Below are 22769 nucleotides of genomic sequence, written 5' to 3' on the forward strand. Positions count from 1 at the left end.
TATGTTGTATATGGTTTTTAAGCTGCGTACTTAAATTATCCCAAATGTTTTCAACAATGTTCAACCCCTGAGAAACTTGTCGTCAATTTTCACTGACGATTAATCTGTTGATTATTTTATATTAGTTGTTTGGTCTCTCAAATGTCAGAAAATGGTGAAAAATGTGGATCAGTGTTTCCCAAAAAAGCCCCAAGATGACATCCTCAAATGTCTTGTTTTATCCACAATATATTAATATATTATTAATATAATAATATTCAGTTTACTGTCACAGAGGAGCACTAGAACAATATTCACATTTAACAAGCTGGAATTAGGGGACATTTTATTTTTATTTATGTATATTTTATGCCACATTTCTACGGTTTTTAACTCGGGATGAAGGACTTATTGCTGCGTTCCAGACACAATCGTTAGCCCGTAAGTTACGACTTCAAGTCACGACTCACGACTTGGTAGTGTTCCAGGCAAAGCCACGTCAAACCCTTCTAGCTAGCGTTAGCGAGCGGCTACCTAACGTTGACGTTAGCTATCTGCTAGCTGATACTAGCGATTTCCAGTCGGCGACATATTTTGGGCTTCCTTTAATAAACATAACCTGTAGTGGTACACAGTCGTATGGGTATTGTTTTGTTTACAATGTGCAGAATTACTTTACGTTGCCTATTTATGTCTATTTATGCCTATTATTATTATTATTATTATTATTATTATATTTTTTTTAATACAATCATATGATTTATATTTTAATCACAGCCTGATGTACAGATATTCCTCAGCTTTGTTAGTGAAGTTAAAAGGTGCAGAATCAAAATTTAGGACATATAATAATTAAGTTTTTTTTAATGATGCGTTCCAGACACAATTGTTAGCCCGTAAGTTACGACTTCAAGTCACGACTCACGACTTGGTAAGCGCTCCAGGCAAAGTCACGACAAACCCTTCTAGCCAGCGTTAGCGTTAGCAAGCGGCTACTTATCGTTGACGTTAGCTAGCGGCTACCTAACGTTGACGTTAGCTAGCTGCTAGCTGATACTAGTGATTTCTAGTCGGCGACATATTTTGGGCTTCATTGAATAAACATAACCTGTAGTAGTACACAGTGGTATGTGTATTGTTTTGATTACAATATTCGTAATTACTTCACGTTGTCTATTTATGTCTATTTATTTCTATTTCTCACCGTTAATCACCGGCGTCTGTACAGCATCAACAGGGGGCGCCATTGTTGTTTGTGTGTGTGACGTCAAAAACTGTAACTGGGAGTACAACGATCTGTTACGAGTTCACGGGGAGTAAGTTACCGGTTTGACTGCCGTTCCAGGACACTTTCACCGGTAGAAGGTTGTGAAAATACGAGTTACGAGTTGCCTTGAACGCAGCATTAGTCTGGAGGAGACGGGGAAACACACCGCAGAAACCCACAGCTTTTTAATCCAAAATCTCCTTGCACGTTTATGAATGCTGACATTTCTCTCGTTTCCTAGATCTCACCTCGAAAAAACGTCAAATTTGACCCATTTTCAAAAAGTTTTTATATCTATGTATTGAATTTGGGTGTGTTATTCAATTTTATAGCGTTTGAAATAAAAATATGATCACAGAACGTTGGAAAAAAGTAAAAAAAAAAATTTCGTTATTCCTGGGCTCTCTGGATCTTAACTTCTCAGAGAAACAAGCAGAGCAAACGTTAGCGGCAGCTCGGCTCGCAGCCCCTCCACCGACGAGCCCAAGAGAGATTGAAAGAGAAACAGAGATTTAAATTTTTTTTCAACGTGGAACTGATTTATTCAGAGTTTTTACGGTTTTAGTCAGTAGGTCTGTTTGTTTTGGAGAGGAGGAGACCTCCACGGATAAAAAAAAACCTCCTGAAAGATGAACACTGAAGGAATCCTAACCGGGAGTCACTGACTGCAACGAAGACTACAACTCCCACGATCCAAACTCCGCCGATTTGTTATTGTTCAAGGCAGAAAAATACATATTGTGCTTTTAACTTGATTACAAGAAATGCAACAATAAGTGTTTGTTTGTTTTACATTTAAATCCATTTATTTTAGGAATTAAGGTGAGACTTAATTAGCTGCTGAATTAGCCGCAAAGGGTAGATTTAGGGGGATAATTGTAAATGTTAAAACGTCCAAGTGAAGCTGAAGCTACAAAACTCCTGAGTGCACTAAATTGGGCACAAGTCCATTTTAGTTCTTATGAAAGTTTTTCTTCAAATTTCTTCTTTTTTTTTTTGTATTTCACAAGTTTTTGTAGTTCTAAAATGTCAACGCTGGTCTGAAATAGCTCAACAAAGGTTAAATAGTTGAGTTATTCCAAAGCAACAGTTTCTTTGTGTGTTTCTGCCATCCTAACTTGTTTCTTTGTGTGTTTCTCACATCCTAACCTGTTTCCTTATTTTTGTTTTTGTTGACTGATGTGTGTTTCCCAGCGAGGAAGGCTACATCCCAAGTAACTATGTAACCGAGAAGAAATCCGGAAACGTGCAGCAGTTTGTGTGAGTTTGTTAATCATTTGTCACTGTCACGATAAAGTTACAGCACTTTAACAGTTGATATAACAGTGAACAATATATACAGTATCTCACAAAAGTGAGTACACCCCTCACATTTTAGTAAATATTTCATTATATATTAATAACACTGAAGAAATGACACTTTGCTACAATGTAAAGTATTAAGTGTGCAGCTTGTATAACAGTGTAAATGTGCTGTCCCCTCAAAATAACTCAACACACAGCCATTAATGTCTAAACCACTGGCAACAAAAGTCAGTACACCCCTATGTTAAATTCCCATAGAGGCAGGCAGATTTTTTATTTTTAAAGGCCAGTTATTTCATGGATCCAGGATACTATGCATTTAATTTAACATAGGGGTGTACTCACTTTTGTGTCCCATTAAAAGATATAATGAAATATTTACTAAAATGTGAAGGGTGTACTCACTTTTGTGAGATACTGTGTGTGTGAGTGTATACTGTGTGTGTGTGTGTGTGTGTGTATGTATATATATATATATATATATATATATATATATATATATATATATATATATATATATATATATATATATATATATATATATAAACCGTGAATTTATAGTTTTGCACAGCCAGTTAAAACATTTTTTAAAAGCTCAAGCAGGACCGGAGAAAGTCTCATTACACTAAAAGATCATTTTAATGCAGATATGATTATTATTGAGATGTTTTTTTTTAATTATTTCTCTGTTCTAGTTGGTACAGTAAACAAGTGAACAGGAACAAAGCAGAGGAGCTGCTGAGGAAAGAGGTGAGCGTTTGTCTAAGAAAGGTCCCTCTTTACTTCCACATGTCTTTCTTCCCTCCATGTGTATTTACTACTTTTACACTTTTTCTTCATTGTTCTACTACTACTCTCTCCGTGCGTTCTCCATTCTTTTTTTCTTTTCCACATATTTATCTTCCTTTAGTCCCTCTTTGACTTCCTCTACAAGTCGTTGGACACACTGATCCTCTGTTTTTTATATATATGTCATCCTATGGTGCAAAACTATCCAAAACAAAGCCGTACAGAGAATTCTGGCTAAAGAGCTTTGTTGCATCCATTTCCTTCTTCTTTTCCAGTTACCTCTCTACGTAAAGACTTAAAATGCCCCTAACATACTTTAAAGTGCTCATATTATGCTCATTTTCAGGTTCATAATTGTATTTACAGGTTGTACCAGTATAGGTTTACATGGTTTAATTTTCAATAAACATCATATATTTGTCGTACTGCACATTGCTGCAGCTCCTCTTTTCACCCTGTGTGTTGAGCTACTAGCCTACTAGGACTACTAGCCAGTCAGGAGCAGAGTATGAGGGCGTGCCCTGACAGTACCTAGGTAAGGACTACTAGCCAGTCAGAAGCAGAGTATGAGGGCGTGCCCTGACAGTACCTAGGTAAGGACTACTAGCCAGTCAGAAGCAGAGTATGAGGGCGTTCCCTGACAGTACCTAGGTAAGGACTACTAGCCAGTCAGAAGCAGAGTATCAGGGCGTTCCTGTGTGTCTGTGTCGCCCCCTGCAGAACAAAGAAGGCGCCTTCATTGTCAGAGACTCCAGCACTCCAGGAACCTACACCGTCTCCCTCTATGCCAAGTCTGCTGCCGGGTAAAGAAGCCGTGTTGTCCCTTTTGTCTTTATTTGCAAGTTTTAGGTTCTTCATGTCCTATCTTTTAAATGTATTGTTCATAGTTTCAGTTTTTTATATATATATATATATATATATATATATATATATATATATATATATATATATATATATATATATATTTTTTTTTTTTTTTTTCTGTATGTTCTATAAACTTGCTTCAGATAGGACCTATGCATTCATTTTGTAATTGTTAGCTTATTTTGTGTAGTAATGGAGCTGAGAAGTCACATTGTTGTGATGATGTTGTTGTTGTTGTTGTGGTGTGTGCAGGGATGGAAGCCCAGCTATAAAACATTACCACATCAAGGTGAACCAAGGGACGCCTCAACAGTTTTACCTCGCCGAGAAACACTTGTTCAGCTCTATCCCCGACCTGATCGAGTACCACAAACACAACGCAGCAGGTGAACCATTTTGACAAAAATGTGACAATTTGCTCCGTTTCTTGTGTTGACGTAAATGTGCTCGTTCGGTCCAACTGAGAAACTGTGAATTAGGGCTGGGCGATAATGGTGTCTTTTACTAACGCACAGAGTCGTTTGAACTATGCCGGTTAATCACGCCTCTTGTGCAGTAGAAAATACAGAGCAGACTCCCCAGACTATAATGTTCAATCTTAAAAGATTGAGCTTGGTCTAGTGATAGCCAGACTCGGCGCTGGATGAAAAGTCACCAAAGGTTCACCAAAGTTAATAGTCTGGATCACTTAAACTACATTTCTAGGATAAAGCCTAAAATTAGATGGCATTGTGTGTTGCCATTCTCAAAAGTCCCCATACTACAGGAAACGACACAAACTTCGAGCCAGCGAGCTACACGCTGAAAATATCAAGTTTTTAAGAAAATTTGGACCGTGCAACGAGGCAGGTCTGCTTGGTTCTTTCGGGGAAATGATTGTGAAGATTTACAAAGAATGTTTAGGGCATTTCCTCTCTAACTGGGACGTTTTGGGACCGATTGGTGGGATTGCTGTGGGCGAAGTACACACGGAGATACACTTGTATCCAAGTTCCATTTCCATTTCATTAGCTTTGACATTTGCTTTCATGCATACTGTGTGGCTACGCGTGTGAACATTTCTCTCTGTCATTTATCTGTAACTCAGGTCTTGTTGCCAGGTTGAGGTATCCTGTAGGGAAACAGGAAAAGTCTGCTCCGTCCACCGCCGGCTTCAGCTACGGTGAGTCCGTGACAGAAACCCCGCTCAGCTTTTTAAAACCGTCTGCATCCATGAACGCACCTCTCTTACCTTCCTCCTCTCTCCCTGGGTTTCCCTCCGTCCAGAGAAGTGGGAGATCGACCCCAGCGAGCTGACGTTCATGAAGGAGCTGGGCAGCGGCCAGTTCGGTCTGGTGAGGCTCGGCAAGTGGAGGGCTCAGCACCGGGTGGCCATCAAGGCCATCAGAGAGGGAGCCATGTACGAGGAGGACTTCATCGAGGAGGCTAAAGTCATGATGTGAGGAGAGGGGAGGAGGGGGAGGGGGGGAGCTGCTGAAAAGATCAGGTTCATGGTGCTAGGAAAACATAATAAAACAAGTGCAAAAACCAAGCAATCCAATAAGCATCAAAGAAATAATAAAAAAGAAAAAGTTTAAGGAGTAAACCAGTACTGAGTAACTTACCATTTGATTCTCAGTGGAACTTTTCCAGAGTTGACTTCGTAGCAAAACCTCAGCTGTGAGTCAAGTTCGTCTTTTGTGAAAAGCTGACAATAAAAACTAAAGCAAGACAAAAGAAAATAGACGACCGGTGAAACAAAACCGTTCTGATTTCCGTGAGTAAATCGCGGCAGTGTTTCCTTTTAGGATTTCTTTTTTTTAGCAGTGGGGGCAGGTCTGTCCGAACAACAACTGTGAGGAACTGAGCTGACAAGTTGAATGTTGTCCAATTAGAACGGACCCACCGCGGTGACGTTTTTGGTGGAGCAGTTCGTATAATAGTCGACTTGGAAGAAAGCCAACGTTTTGACAATAAACTACATCAACACGACAGTATGTGGAGTTAAACTGGATGGGCCCAATAACCTCTGAATAATTCTACTTGTTGTTAAATTGCAATGTGAGTGGCAGCCAGCAGGGGGTGCGTTATGTCGGCAGGATCATTTAAAGGGTAGCTGCGACTACATTGTGCGTCTGCCCTATTTCCGATTAGCCTTGTGAGACCGTCCTGATCTCACAAGCTCCAGTTTTCCACTCACAGATCAGTCTGTTATCTTGAGATAGAGAAAATTTGGAGCCGTTCGCCAAACGACCGACCAATCAGCGTTGGTTTTGAGGCGGGTTTAGGTGTGACGCAACAAGAAGCGAGATGAGCGTATCTATCGCAGCAAGTTTTCTCTGAATTAGAAAGTATTCCTTCATTGAAAGAAGCGCCAAAAAATCGACACTGGAGGCTTTTCTCTGAAGAAAAGATGTTTTTGTTCTTCTCCCGACTGGTTTCGGCAAGAGTTTGATCTGATTGGTTGATTTGGCCCGTATATCGCCAACTATAGGTGGTGATAGACAGATGGTTTATCCAATCAGCTAACCAGGATTTTCGCCCCTTCCCAAAAGTTCTCCAACGGAAAGTTCCCAGATGGATATGCCGAAAGAAATGCGAAGCATGGCAACAGAAATCTTGCCATGGCGGGCCGCCGCTACAAAATCAACATGCGGGGGCACTATGTGGCCGCTGTGGACAACTGTGTTGATTAAAACAGATCAGTCAGAGTGAAAAACAGTAAAGCAATTGTTACTTCTTCGACTTGCATCACTGTCTATAATGTGTGTGTTTTCTACAGGAGACTGTCTCACCCTAAACTGGTGCAGCTGTACGGAGTGTGCAGCCAGCAGAAGCCCATTTACATCGTCACAGAGTTCATGGAGCAAGGCTGCCTGCTGAACTTCCTCCGGCAGCGCCGGTGCAGCTTCAGCCTGGGGTCCTTGCTGAGTATCTGCCTGGACGTCAGCGAGGGCATGGAGCACCTGGAGGCCAACGGCTTCATCCACAGAGATCTGGTAACCTACACGTTACGCTGGTATTCCAGTCAGTTGTAACTGAGAGTGGGTCTGGGGCAGGTTCCTTCACAGCCCATGTCCATAGGGGCGTCACCAGTGGATGCTGCTCAAATGCCTCAATTGGATAGACCTAAAACCAACAAACAAACATCCCAACCAGCGATGTTGCATCTTGTAAAGCCCGCCTCAACGGTTGTGATTGGTGCCTCGATTTGGAGAAATTGGAAATGGGCTTGAATGCGCTCTTGGCCAGACTGACTTGCAGAGCAAATCTTAAATTTGCCGGAAGTTCGTCAGGGTTTTCCCAGGCTAGGTTTTTTTTTCCATCCTGACTGGATTCTGGGGCCACGTTTTCTACCACAGGGACTTTTTAACCCAAAACGTAGAAACTTATTCAACCACTAACCCCACGTGGAGACATGCTAATACGGCTGGTTTCCACAGCTACTTTGACTAGCATTGCTGCTTGTAGCAAAGTCATGTTTTCCAAGCATGTCCCATACTGAAACAAAAAACAAGTAAATTACCTGAAAATTCAGTGATGTATGAAAGCTTTTTCTTGTTTTAAATCAGTTTAAGGCAAAAATGTGTACATTAGTTAGTAACTTCACCAACCTTTATTGGAGAGGGTCCAGATTGTAGTTTTGGCTCCTTCACCAAAGTTTAAATATTTTTGGTCTGTAAAATGATGTGACATTTGCAAAATTGTTAGATGGATAGTCAGAACTTATTACAATTCATCATAAGGGAAGAATGAATTAAGCGTGTCACGATTCTCGAAAAAAAACACGTTTTGATTCGTCTTTTGATTTTAAGGTCGTGATTCCATTTATTTCAACAATTTCTTTGGTCCGGACATGCGCAAGTGAGCGGGGGTGGAGAGAGGAAAAAAAATATTGGAATTGTACTTTCTGCTTTTGATTCCAATACTCGACATAAATTGACAATTTTTGGTTCAGAAAATCATGACACCTAATTGCAATCCATTTTATAGTTGAGACATTTCACAAAAAAACACGTAAATGTAAACCTCATGGTGGTGCTAGAGGTGAAGTCGGGGTGATTCATTGTCTGTACACCGTAAATGTCTGTACTAAATTTTGTGCCAATCCATCCAAAAGTTTTTGAGATATTTCAGTCTGGGCCGAAGTGGTGGATATTCCTGAAGTTACGCTGCTAGTGTGTACTAGTACAGCAAACTTAGAACTGCTCAATACAATAAGACTTTTTTTCTGTTTCCTTCTCCTCTCTTTTCCCTTCTTCACCTCCTGTGCAGGCTGCCAGAAACTGTCTGGTGAACGACAATCTGGTGGTGAAGGTGTCTGACTTTGGCATGGCCAGGTACAAACTTTATCCCAACACATTTACATGTTTATCTGTCGTCCTTTATCTAGAGTGTCTTAAAACCAAGCGTCAACTTCGGGGTCTGAAAAGTGAAGCCAATGGTGAAGCTCCTTAAGGCTGCATTCTATCTAAATTCCAGCAGGGGGCGACTCCACAACGAAGTCTGTTTCTATAGAAGTCTATGAGAAAATGAGCCTACTTTTTCCTTCATTTATTACCGCAATAAATGAGTTTATGGTCTCAATTGCTAGTTTCAAGTCTTCTTCAATACAGCAGGATGTTAATATTGTAAATTATGGTCCCAGTTATTTTAAAATAGACGCTTCAGGACTTGTCAATCTGGACAGAGGCTTATAGCAATGCTAACCATGCTAACACTGTGGACATTAAAATAGACTTTAACTTGTTTTTGGGTTTTGTCCATGTTTTCATCTTAAACTGTTAACTCTCTCACTGTGTTTTTTTTTTTTTTTTTTCACTGCATCATTGGAACATTTTGCTCATTTAAAAATGTCTTGTTCAGCGTTCGGTAGCACCAAAGCTCGCTAGCGTTAGCTGGTAACTTCAGAAGTGTTAAAAATTAGCGAATTTGCAAGCGCCATTGCAACCATAAACAACACTGGCTTAGCTGCGTCATCCTCTTGTCCAAATATGGTAACTTCTAGCTCCAAAACTCCTGGCTTCAAAACGGCAGTCGACAAACCAGTGGGTGATGCTTATGCTACGGCCATTATTTTTTCAATGTCAATGCCTAAAACAAGGCAGAAAGCACTGTGGCTATTCCTGTCACATTTCAGTGTTGTTGTGTGTTTTGTAGATACGTGTTAGACGACCAGTACACCAGCTCGTCCGGAGCAAAGTTTCCAGTGAAGTGGTCGCCTCCTGAAGTCTTCAACTTCTGCAGATACAGCAGCAAGTCGGACGTCTGGTCCTTTGGTACGCACTCTTTAACATCAATAAATCATTGAGTGTAATCATCACATCTCTATCAGCCTCTTTTTGCACATTTTACAACTTATTTGCAAGAAACTAAAGCCCACTTTAGACCAAAGATCTGCAAGTTGAAACTTGCAACTACGTTCGAAAGCGGTTTCATTGTGAATCTTTAGTGTGAACTGGGAGCTCGATGGTGTTTTAAGCCCCCTGCATTGACTTCAAGGCACCTAACCCTAACCATTGCCTAATCCTAGTGCCTTCCAGGCAGCGCTGCCTGGAAGACGACATTGGGGGCTTAAAACACCAAACCCCGAACTGGGAACACTTGAAAGTTTTAACAATTAAGCTCCCGACTTATTGAAACCTGTGTCGTTTGTGTCTCCAGGTGTGTTGATGTGGGAAGTTTTCACCGAGGGCCGCATGCCTTTCGAACAGAGTCAGAACCACGAGGTGGTAACCTTGGTTACCAAGGGTCACCGCCTCTACAGGCCCAAAATGGCCACGCCCGCCATCTATGACATCATGCAGATCAGTTGGCATGAGGTGAGGACCGTGAGAAACAAAATGCTACTATGTTTTTATTCTAAATACACTGTATGAAGTACTGTTAAATGTGGTTCCTAATCATGTTCCGTCACTAATAATCTTAGTTCATTTTAGTGGCCAGTTGACCAGAATTTTGAATTGAGTTTAAGCTGAAAAAGTATTGTTGGGATGACAGTAAATTTGATCCATTGATAACCAAAAAATTGATTATAATAGTTTTTTTCCTCTTCATTTTCTAAACAAAACTGTCCATCACATTATTTACTAAATCTGTGGATCTGGCCAGAATGCTAATAGCTAATAATGCCTGAACGTGTTGAAGGGCATGATTGTATGGAGAACTATTTATAGCAGATTTGTTAGTTTTTTTCCATTTCTGGTTTTGTCCTTTGACTTCCAGTTGCTAATAAATAGGCTAAATAGGCTTAGGCACAGCGCGCGCACACTATGCAAAAAATTAAAAATTAAAATATTACGGTGCAAATCCTCCATCATAATAGCAATGCTCCAAGGTCCAAACGCGCCTGGGAATGGGAGATGACCCTCTGATTTGACCTAAACAAAGTTCAACCGTTTCACAACGTTAACGTGTTTAAAACTGCGTTGGTTACTTTCTCTGGTTTAGATATGACGAAGGAAAAGGCTCCTACGGTTCGTGTTAGAGGGGAGGAATGAACGACTTGCAAACTTTGGAGGACTTGTTCTCATAGATTACGGTTCAGGGACAGCTTTGAATTAGGGCTGGGCAATATATCAATATTATATCAGCTTTTATACATAATTTATGACTTTTGTTCTCTGTTTCAGAGACCGGAGGAGCGTCCGTCGTTCGCTCAACTCTGCCTGATGATCTCCGACTGTCTCGAGAGTGACACCCCTCCCCCGAACTGATCACCAGACCAATCGGCTGCTTCGGCCACGTTGGCGCCTATTACTCCTGCTCCGTGGAAACCTGCCAATCCTTTTGCGGTGTTTGACAAGTTTCTGTCTTAACGTACACAGCGCAACAACATGGAGAACGTGGTGCGATGGTTCTTACAGCGTCTGGAACTGACCAGTCAGATGGAGAGGATGGAACCAATCGCACCAGCTGGAGTCCCGCTCATCCACCAATCACGTTTTGTTTATCCAATCAAGTCACCGGTATCCGCTCACAACCCCACTTCACAAACTGCTGCTCATGTTGGATTGTGTTTTTGGACAACTGTTCCTGTTTTTGATGACGAGTCCGACACCAACATTGATGGACAGCGATGTAGAAAACACAGAACAGGCTCTTGTTAAAAGGAACTATCAGCTCATTAATCTTCAAACAAATTTCCGTGGGTTTTGCCTCTTAAGTCGGACATTAGGCTAATGGCGCTTACCCACTGAATTTGAAACAGCACATTGTAATTTCTGCATCTATTATCAAAGTATTTATTAGTAATACAGTGGAAATTAGTGGAAATGTGAATATTTGGTTAGCATGTTGATTTACGGTGTGTGCCCCTAAATTTTCTGGTTGCGCCCCTAAAATTTTCAGTAGGGGGCCACTGTGCTCCTAGTGAAAAAAGTTAGTCTGGAGCCCTGAGAAACATTAACAAGTCTATGGCAAATTTGATAACTACAATATAAACAACACTGTTAAATACTTAAGGTACACAGTACCTGTTACAATATCACAACACAAAAAACAAGTTCAAAAAGCTACGATATATAAAATATATAATACAGCGCGATAGGCTCGGCTTTTAATGTTGGCAGACATAATTGTTAATGAGCCAAAATTTTAATTTGCTGGCTAACCTATTTAAAAATGGCGGGTTTGTTCAGGTCACCCCCCGTCTGTTGCTAAGCAATTATGACGGGATGATTAGTGGCAATTCTCTCTCAGTAGTCTGCAGGTTTTCACGTCACCTTTTGGTATCGCCTCAGCTCGCTTGGAACCTCGACGGAGGTGATATTAAAAAAAGTACCTGTTGGCAGTAGGGATGTAACTGTATGGAAATTTAACCTGACGCTTACAGTGACCGAAATGATCACGGTTTTCAGTATTATCGCGGTATTTATTTTAAATATATAGGCAAAACCTTATCAAAAGTGCAACTTTTAACATTAAAGGAACAAGCGTTCAGCATGTAAACAGCTTATTTATCAGGAACATTTCCAGTAGTGCAGGTTTAAATTATACAAATCCAAACATTCAAGCTAAGACATAAAGAACAATGTGTAAACAAATCAAAGAAACCGCCATTATTCCAACTTCAAGAAACGTCGTAGGCTACGCAGTGCGCCCCGCGCGGCAACTTCGGGAGACTCGCATGAAGCTGGGAAGGATTAAACAAACTGTTTCAATTAATGTTCACAATAGATTTTCGCACACCTAGATGTGAGCCAAACCAAAAAGACGGGAAACTGTTTTACAGACTGCAGTTGTGCGACACTCAAAGCAGAATTTGGCAGATTTGCTGAATTTGAGGCTCAAAAATTGCAGAAGAACCAGAGAGTTTACATATTCAGGCTGTGAATGAGGTTGTTGTGAGTCAGGTCATTTGCTAAACTCTGTGATGACTAAGGAACTTTCTTGCTGACTTTTTAGGGCTTTATGTTGACCAAACTGTTAGCAAGAAAGCTATTTGAGACACAAATGATACAGTCGCAGGTATTTTTCAACTTTTCGGTTGAAAGATATCATGTGAAACATGTCCGGCCCTTAATGTGATTCTCATTTTCCAATGTGGCCCTTAGTGAAGTTAAGTTCGACACCCCTGACTTAAAAAAAAACGGTAATTGTTATCGTCAACATTTTTATCGTGGTTTACCGTTACATCTGTAATCGTTGCATCCCTAGTTGGCAGGTACCAGGGACTTTTTTTCACAATGGGAAAACCAATAAAGGTGAGTTGAGTCAAACAGGTACCATGTAATGGAAAAACGCCATAAGTGCTTTGGTGTTTATCTGCCAACGTTAATGAGAGCGCTATCAGATAACAAAAGTACATCAAGCCACAACACACAGTATGAATGACTCGGCTGTGTGAAGTGTTCCTGTAACATTTAAGGAATGACCTCTGTTTCTTTGATTTGTTTTATTCCACTGTCCCACAAATTTACCTTACTCCCATCACATCCTGCACAATAATATTAAAAGTACTGTAAAGGAGTGGAAGTAAATGATTGGGGTGTCATTAAGCGTTTGATAACATCCTCATGGAGAAGAACACTTTGATTATGAGTGGAGTATAAAGTATATAGCATGAAATGGAAATAATCAAGTTTTTTTGTAATACAATTCTTGATGTAAATGTACTTTGATCATTAAGTTGACATGATGACCAACTTTGAAAGCACGCACAGTTATAGGACATAAATAAATGTGTGGTCACAGTGAACAAAAAGTCGTGACCAGGATTTTCTGCTGCAACGGTGGAGGGAAACAGGGGGTATTGGACTGAGGGTGGAAAGGGGACTGAGTACCCAGGGCCCTCATGTGAGAAGGGCCCAAAAAGATGCTCGAGTGAATAGCTGTGGATGTGGGGAGGGGCCCATTGAGAATGCCTTTCTACAGGGCTCAGAATATTTTGCTACGCCCCTGGAGGGAAAGTCAAGTGTACGTCTGCAATCTGGACTTGTGCCACTTAAACTTAAAATAAATATTGCTGGAGCCACACCTCCACTGAAATTAAATCTCAGACCTCTTTCACACAGTTTCAGTTAAATACCAACTTGGATTCTGTTTTGGGCAGATTTCACGAAGCTCGTATCTAAGAAGGTAAGTTCTTCTTGGTTCTCAATTTTTCGATTAATTGTTTTAGGAAAATTAAGCATCGCAGTTTCCCCCACAATTCAAGGTGTCGTGTTCAGGTGTCTTGGCTTGTCTGATTGAAAATGTCCAAAATCAAGAAAAAAGGATATTGAGTTTAAAATTATTATCCAACAAATCCTAACATTGGAGGTGTGGGAACAAACTGATTTGTGGTATTTTTTGCTTGCAATCAGCTTCAATGGTTTCTTTGATTTATGCTTAATTTAAACAAAAACATTTTACAACAATTCTCTTAAATATAAGCGTAACATTATGCATTTTATTTTTATTTTTTTTAAAGATTATCTTTTGGGCATTTTTAGGCCTTTATTTGGACAGGACAGCTTAGACATGAAAGGGGAGAGAGTAGGGGGAATACATGCAGCAAAGCTACTGGCCGCTACGGCCAGGAGTAAGCCTCTATATATGGGCGAACGCTCTACCAGGTAAGCTAACCTGGGGCCCGGACATTATGTATTTAAGAGTATTGTTGTAATCTTTGTTGAAAATACTCATGACGAAGGTCCAGAGGGATCCAAACGTTTAGTTTTTTTAAAACCGTGATGCTGTAGCAAGAACAGAGTGCGGGATATCACTTTTTCTTAAATCTAATTTAATCTAGTTTTAAATTCTCATCTAGTCTTAAATTCTAAGCTTCTTTGTGTAATAAAAAAAACTAAATAATCTAAATTGGCCTACTACTAATAAAAATGTTTATTCTTAGAGCACTTTTCAAAATCCACGTTACAAAGTGCTTCACAAAATAGCTAAACAAAACATAAAAACACCAGGTTTTAAAACTATTTGGTGTATAAAAACCTGTACAGTAGGGCTGGGCGATATGAAGAAAATCAGATATCACGATATTATTGACCAATTACATCGATATCCTTTTTGCGACGATATTGTTGGGTTGACAATTTGTGCATTCACTAAATATTTTTCAAGATGAGATTTTAGATAAATAACCAATGTGGTAAACAGTTTTTCAAATGAAATTACAGAGAAAAAAACAAATCACAATGAGAAAATTAGGTATGTGCTTGTTATCAATATATCTCTATATATGCTTTCATCACGATATGATCCCATTGAAAGACGATAAATCATAATTTTGAATTAATGCCCAGCCCTACTGTAGTGTAGGTCAGAACAGGATACACATTTCTTAAAAAGAACAGAGTTTAGAGGCTCTTTTGTGTTCTTTTTTCACTTGAAGTAAAAGTTAAGTTTGTTAAGTGATTTATATGACCCCTAGGCCTGTGAACATGCACGCAAATATTGATGTAGTTAAATACTCAACATACATAAAACTCTTAGGTTAAAATTAGCCAAAAGAAGCTTCCATTTTACAGGCTTCAAAGATTGTTTTAACATTGTATGTCATCTAGTATATATATATATGTATATGTGTATATATATATATATATATATATAAACACAAGGCCAACCTTTATTGATGAAGTAGACAATAATAATGCACACACCTGTTAGTATATCGACAACACACTTTAACAGAACCACAATCTACATTCTCCAAAATGATCACACAGCTCAGTCAAAATAAGCTAGATGTCCAGCTGGCCTGGTCATACCCAAGTAGGTGTATAGTGTATTGTAGTGTGTGATGTATGTTCTTCATGTTATGTCTGTCGGTGTCTGATGTAGGGACTATTTGTTTGTATGATATGCAGTGTTGTATAAAGTACTAGAAAGCAATACTTGAGTAAAAGTACAAGTATCGTACTAGAAAAAGACCTTGGTAGAAGTGAAAGTTACCTTTTAGAATATCTTTTAAGTAAAAGTCTTAAAGTATTTGATATATACTGTACTTAAGTATCAAAGTAATTTATTTAATGTACGTAAGTATTTAAGAATCCACAGATTAATCCACAATGCAAATAATCATTAGTTGCAACCCTACTCAGAATAACAATGAAACTAAAACTATGGCATGCTACAGAGTAGACAGTAGGCAGACATGTATTTATTAGTATATAGTAGGAAAAGCACAGGTGTATTCAAAACCATTAATGATGGCTGCATTCCACTTAGGAGAGGCCCTGGTATTGGGCATGCTGACTCACTGAAATAGCTTACTGGGACACTTGATGGAATTGAGCCATTGTTAAGGTTATCAATTTCAGCTGTGCTTTTCCTACTATGACAAGTCAAAATGTCTGCTGTGAAGAAGGTCTATTGCTGTTCTTTTACATTCAATTAAAGTGACACCAGTCACAAAGTGCTTCACAATCAAAGCAATGCAATATAATAGTCAAGTAAGCAAAGCAAAGCTTGTTGCTGTGGAGGTCATTAATCCTAAATGAATCAACAAGTAAGTTTTTCCCAGGTTTAATCGTGGCTTCCCTCCAGGAAGGAATGAAGGTCACAGAACATAGATTAGAGTAATCTACTGTACTCCTGCCACTTAAAGAGAGGCAAACATTGTCTGATGTTTCTACTTTTAAGTTACATTATATAGGTAGGGTAGGAATTTGGGGTAAACAGCATTGCTCATCTTAAAGGTGCTCTAAGCCAGGGATTTTCAAACTTTTTGTGTGTGTGTACCACTATTTGTAATTAAGAATTTTCATGGACCACCTCATAATACACATAATAAAATATGTCTACACACAGTCCTACCTGAATTAATCTGCACCTCTTAATAAGCCTACTAGCACTAAAACTATAACTGGTCATCGCATCAGTACAACAGGCTTGTTAAAAGAAAGTTTACTGCACACAACGGCTGCCACATATTTAATTTATTTATTTTACTCAATAGCAATGGAATATTAAATCTATACAGTAATTACAATGTTATATCAATATACATATTCTTAATTTTTATGGGAATTTCCTGGTAACTATTATTTTATATTTTATTTTGCTTTTCCATGGACCACCTGCAGTACCCTCACGGACCACAGTTTGGGAATGACTGCTCTAAGCGATGTCAGGCGTTTTTTAGGCTACAACATTTTAGTCGCATACAGCATACATCTCCTCACTATCTGCTAGCTGCCTGTCCCCTGAACACAAATGTGGTCTCTGTAGACAGCTCAGGCTCCACAAACGGCAACAAAAACAAACCATGCCAACCTGCGCCACCAAACATAACAAACAGCGTTCCAGCCAATAACCGACAAGAAGGAGTTGGTTGAGCCATCACCGCAGCAGCGTTAGCACGTAGGCTACTTCCACAATGCAAGTTCGTGACTGTTCAGGAAGCACAGAAGCAAGGGGGAGGGGACTGGAGGAGGAGGAAGAAGGGGCGAGCTAGCCTCCGTTTAGTTTGACAATACTTTGAAAATCAACAAGAAGTGACCTCACCCAGAATCGCTTAGAGCACCTTTAAAATCTATTTTAGTAGAGTTTACAACAGAACTTTTGCTTTATTGATTTGCCCGAAAAAATGACAAAAGTTGAAGTTATTTTAAAACCCTAAAAGATTTGGGGGTTTTGAGAAAAACATTCAGAAGGCAAGGCCTTCGCTCCACCCCTGGATCTGTTGGTGGTGTGGTCTGTTTAAGATTAAGATTTATTTATTTTGATTAGGACAATGCACATTAATCAACATTTCTGTAAATGCGCCAGTGTTAGCCAGTCGGCAAATTTTCAACTGTAGTCCTAGTTGCATGCATGTCTTTATGGTGGGGAGAAACCGGGAGCACCCGGAGGAAACCCACGCAAGCATGGGGAGAACATGCAAACTCCACACAGAAAGGCCTGGGACAACCTGGTTTCGAAGCCAGAACTTTCTTGCTGTGAGGTAGAAGTGCTAACCACTGAGCCACAGTGCTGCCATGTTCCTGTCCCTACACCTGTGCCCTGTCTCTCCTGCCACCTATGCTTCTTGAAATATAACCCTGTGTGCATCTAAGTACCGTCACCAAATGTCCAAAATAGTTACCTGCCAACAATTAACATACATGGCGTATAGAGTCATTTATTCCCCATTTAGTGTGAGACGAGGCTATTTTAACAGGTTACACAAACTCTAATTCTATGCTATGTTTGACAATTATTTGTGTTTTCCTCTGAGCCAGTACGTGATGATGACTTCACTAAAGAGATGGCATCTCCTGCCCCTCGCTGCCTTCCTCTTCATTTCCATCGATCCTACACTAACTGAAGTGGTGACCTCAATGTCAGACTGTGGCGAGTTTCTTCTTGATGGAACTCTGCCACACATCCCAGGCATTTTTGAGGAAGGAAAAATTGTGAACCCGGAGAGATACAAACCCATTTGCCAGACTTACAAGGACCAGAGACGGTTTGTGACGCTCTACGACACCGAGAACAAGATTCCAGTGTTTTCTGCTTACAAGTACAGAGGACAACAAAACACTGAAAAAACACGCAGACCATCTTCTTGGCAGATAGACCCACAGGTATGTTTTTCTGTCTCTTTAATGAAAATAAAATCATTAATACAACTTTTTTTGTGATCAGTGCTGATCACTAGGATTACCTCTGAAAATTGTTAATTTCCCGTTTAAAAATAAACATACAAATCACTGGAATTTTTACTCAATCTGAACTGTCACATTAAATCAGATAACCGTGGTTTGGGTTACTTTGGGAATAAAAATAAAACTGCAAACAAATACCTTTTCTGGTAGTTTATTTTATCGTACCACTACAATAAGAGTATCACTGACTGAGCCTTTCAACTTTTGCAGCTTGAAGAAAGAAACACCAACAACATGAGGGATGGCACATACCGCTACCAGGCCATTGATGATTATTATGAAATAGAGAAGAACAAAGTCAGAGTTTATAATAGGGGCCATTTATTTCCAAATTCTAATGCATTTGATTTAAATGAACAAACCTCAACATTCACCCCCAACCTGACACCAAGACCTTCATTTCCCGACCCTTCTGAACCCCAACAAACCACCTCCAATCTGACACCACCTTCATTTATCACCACTTCTGAACCCCAACCAACCACCTCCAACCTGACACCACCTTCATTTATCACCACTTCTGAACCCCAACCAACCACCTCCAACCTGACACCACCTTCATTTATCACCACTTCTGAACCCGAACCAACCACCTCCAATCTGACACCACCTTCATTTATCACCACTTCTGAACCCCAACCAACCACCTCCAACCTGGCACCACCTTCATTTATCACCACTTCTGAACCCCAACCAAGCACCTCCAACCTGACACCACCTTCATTTACCACCACTTCTGAACCCCAACCAACCACCTCCAACCTGACACCACCTTCATTTATCACCACTTCTGAACCCCAATCAACCACCTCCAACCTGACACCACCTTCATTTATCACCACTTCTGAACCCCAACCAACCACCCCCAACCTGACACCACCTTCATTTATCACCACTTCTGAACCCCAACCAACCACCTCCAATCTGACACCACCTTCATTTATCACCACTACTGAACCTCAACCAACCACCTCCAACCTGACACCACCTTCATTTATCACCACTTCTGAACCCCAAGCAACCACCTCCAACCTGACACCACCTTCATTTATCACCACTTCTGAACCCCAACCAACCACCTCCAACCTGACACCACCTTCATTTATCACCACTTCTGTACCCCAACCAACCACCCCCAACCTGACACCACCTTCATTTATCACCACTTCTGAACCCCAACCAACCACCTCCAATCTGACACCACCTTCATTTATCACCACTACTGAACCTCAACCAACCACCTCCAACCTGACACCACCTTCATTTATCACCACTTCTGAACCCCAAGCAACCACCTCCAACCTGACACCACCTTCATTTATCACCACTTCTGAACCCCAACCAACCACCTCCAACCTGACACCACCTTCATTTATCACCACTTCTGTACCCCAACCAACCACCCCCAACCTGACAACAACACCTTCATTTCCCACCACTTCCGAACCACAAACAACCACCCCCAACCTGACACCAAGACCTTCATTTCCCGCCCCTTCTGAACCCCAAAGAAGCACCTCCAACCTGACACCATCTTCACTTATCACCACTTCTGAACCCCAAACAACCACCCCCAACCTGACACCAAGACCTTCATTTCCCGCCCCTTCTGAACCCCAAACAAGCACCTCCAACCTGACACCACCTTCATTTATCACCACTTCTGAACCCCAAACAACCACCCCCAACCTGACACCTTCATTTACCTTCTGAACCCCAAACAACCACCCCAACCTGAACCCCAAACCTTCACCTGAACCCCAACCTGACACCCAACCTTCTTCATTTATCACCACTTCTGAACCCCAACCAACCACCTCCAACCTGACACCACCTTCATTTATCACCACTTCTGAACCCCAAACAACCACCCCCAACCTGACACCAAGACCTTCATTTCTCGCCCCTTCTGAACCCCAAACAACCACCTCCAACCTGACACCACCTTCATTTATCACCATTTCTGAACCCCAAACAACCACCCCCAACCTGACACCAAGACCTTCATTTCCTGCCCCTTCTGAACCCCAACCAACCACCTCCAACCTGACACCACCTTCATTTATCACCACTTCTGAACCCCAAGCAACCACCTCCAACCTGACACCACCTTCATTTATCACCACTTCTGAACCCCAACCAACCACCTCCAACCTGACACCACCTTCATTTATCACCACTTCTGTACCCCAACCAACCACCCCCAACCTGACAACAACACCTTCATTTCCCACCACTTCCGAACCACAAACAACCACCCCCAACCTGACACCAAGACCTTCATTTCCCGCCCCTTCTGAACCCCAAAGAAGCACCTCCAACCTGACACCATCTTCATTTATCACCACTTCTGAACCCCAAACAACCACCCCCAACCTGACACCAAGACCTTCATTTCCCGCCCCTTCTGAACCCCAAACAAGCACCTCCAACCTGACACCACCTTCATTTATCACCACTTCTGAACCCCAAACAACCACCCCCAACCTGACACCAAGACCTTCATTTCCCGCCCGTTCTGAACCCCAAACAAGCACCTCCAACCTGACACCACCTTCATTTATCACCACTTCTGAACCCCAACCAACCACCTCCAACCTGACACCACCTTCATTTATCACCACTTCTGAACCCCAAACAACCACCCCCAACCTGACACCAAGACCTTCATTTCTCGCCCCTTCTGAACCCCAAACAACCACCTCCAACCTGACACCACCTTCATTTATCACCATTTCTGAACCCCAAACAACCACCCCCAACCTGACACCAAGACCTTCATTTCCTGCCCCTTCTGAACCCCAACCAACCACCTCCAACCTGACACCACCTTCATTTATCACCACTTCTGAACCCCAAACAAGCACCTCCAACCTGACACCACCTTCATTTATCACCACTTCTGAACCCCAACCAACCACCTCCAACCTGACACCACCTTCATTTATCACCACTTCTGAACCCCAAACAACCACCCCCAACCTGACACCAAGACCTTCATTTCCCGCCCCTTCTGAACCCCAAACAAGCACCTCCAACCTGACACCACTTTCATTTATCACCACTTCTGAACCCCAACCAACCACCTCCAACCTGACACCACCTTCATTTATCACCACTTCTGTACCCCAACCAACCACCCCCAACCTGACACCAAGACCTTCATTTCCCACCACTTCTGAACCGCAAACAACCACCCCCAACCTGACACCAAGACCTTCATTTCCCGCCCCTTCTGAACCCCAAAGAAGCACCTCCAACCTGACACCATCTTCATTTATCACCACTTCTGAACCCCAAACAACCACCCCCAACCTGACACCAAGACCTTCATTTCCCGCCCCTTCTGAACCCCAAACAAGCACCTCCAACCTGACACCACCTTCATTTATCACCACTTCTGAACCCCAAACAACCACCCCCAACCTGACACCAAGACCTTCATTTCCCGCCCGTTCTGAACCCCAAACAACCACCCCCAACCTGACACCAAGACCTTCATTTCCCGCCCCTTCTGAACCCCAAAGAAGCACCTCCAACCTGACACCATCTTCATTTATCACCACTTCTGAACCCCAAACAACCACCCCCAACCTGACACCAAGACCTTCATTTCCCGCCCCTTCTGAACCCCAAAGAAGCACCTCCAACCTGACACCATCTTCATTTATCACCACTTCTGAACCCCAAACAACCACCCCCAACCTGACACCAAGACCTTCATTTCCCGCCCCTTCTGAACCCCAAACAAGCACCCCCAACCTGACACCACCTTCATTTATCACCACTTCTGAACCCCAAACAACCACCCCCAACCTGACACCAAGACCTTCATTTCCCGCCCCTTCTGAACCCCAAACAAGAACCTCCAACCTGACACCACCTTCATTTATCACCACTTCTGAACCCCAAACAACCACCCCCAACCTGACACCAAGACCTTCATTTCCCAGCCCTTCTGAACCCCAAACAACCACCCCCAACCTGACACCAAGACCTTCATTTCTCGCCCCTTCTGAACCCCAAACAACCACCTCCAACCTGACACCACCTTCATTTATCACCACTTCTGTACCCCAACCAACCACCCCCAACCTGACAACAACACCTTCATTTCCCACCCCTTCTGAACCCCAAACAACCACCCCCAACCAGACATCAATGGCCTTCATTCCAACTTCAGAACCTGAATCACCCCCAATCAGACATCAACGATCTTCAGTTCTTCAGCTTCTGAACCCAAAACAAACCCCCCCCAATCAGACACCAACAACCTTCATTCCCACAACTTCTGAACCACAAAAAACAGCCCCAACCAGACACCAACAACCTTCATTCCCGCAACTTCTGAACCCCAAACTAACACCTCCGACCAGACATCAATGGCCTTCATTCCTGCAACTTCTGAACCCCAAACTAACACCTCCGACCAGACATCAATGGCCTTCATTCCTGCAACTTCTGAACCTGAATCACCCCCAATCAGACACCAACAACCT

At 41.7% G+C, this 22769-nt stretch overlaps 1 protein-coding gene across 1 annotated transcript in view; it reads left to right on the plus strand.

The window, feature by feature from the left end:
* The window catches only part of LOC114546220 (tyrosine-protein kinase Tec-like), a 33735-nt gene extending 22301 nt beyond the window's left edge, over positions 1 to 11434 (plus strand). Inside the window, exons 7-17 of the mRNA XM_028564908.1 lie at positions 2441 to 2506; positions 3247 to 3301; positions 4061 to 4143; positions 4457 to 4590; positions 5292 to 5366; positions 5471 to 5642; positions 6966 to 7182; positions 8459 to 8523; positions 9344 to 9462; positions 9848 to 10005; positions 10816 to 11434. Of these exons, the coding sequence (XP_028420709.1) occupies positions 2441 to 2506; positions 3247 to 3301; positions 4061 to 4143; positions 4457 to 4590; positions 5292 to 5366; positions 5471 to 5642; positions 6966 to 7182; positions 8459 to 8523; positions 9344 to 9462; positions 9848 to 10005; positions 10816 to 10899 (1228 nt within the window). The 3' untranslated portion in view covers positions 10900 to 11434. The remainder of the gene's footprint in view (positions 1 to 2440; positions 2507 to 3246; positions 3302 to 4060; positions 4144 to 4456; positions 4591 to 5291; positions 5367 to 5470; positions 5643 to 6965; positions 7183 to 8458; positions 8524 to 9343; positions 9463 to 9847; positions 10006 to 10815) is intronic.
* Positions 11435 to 22769: the final 11335 nt, after the last annotated feature.

The sequence above is a fragment of the Perca flavescens genome, chromosome 19 (genome assembly GCF_004354835.1).
Source record: "Perca flavescens isolate YP-PL-M2 chromosome 19, PFLA_1.0, whole genome shotgun sequence".
Classification (NCBI taxonomy): Eukaryota; Metazoa; Chordata; class Actinopteri; order Perciformes; family Percidae; genus Perca; species Perca flavescens.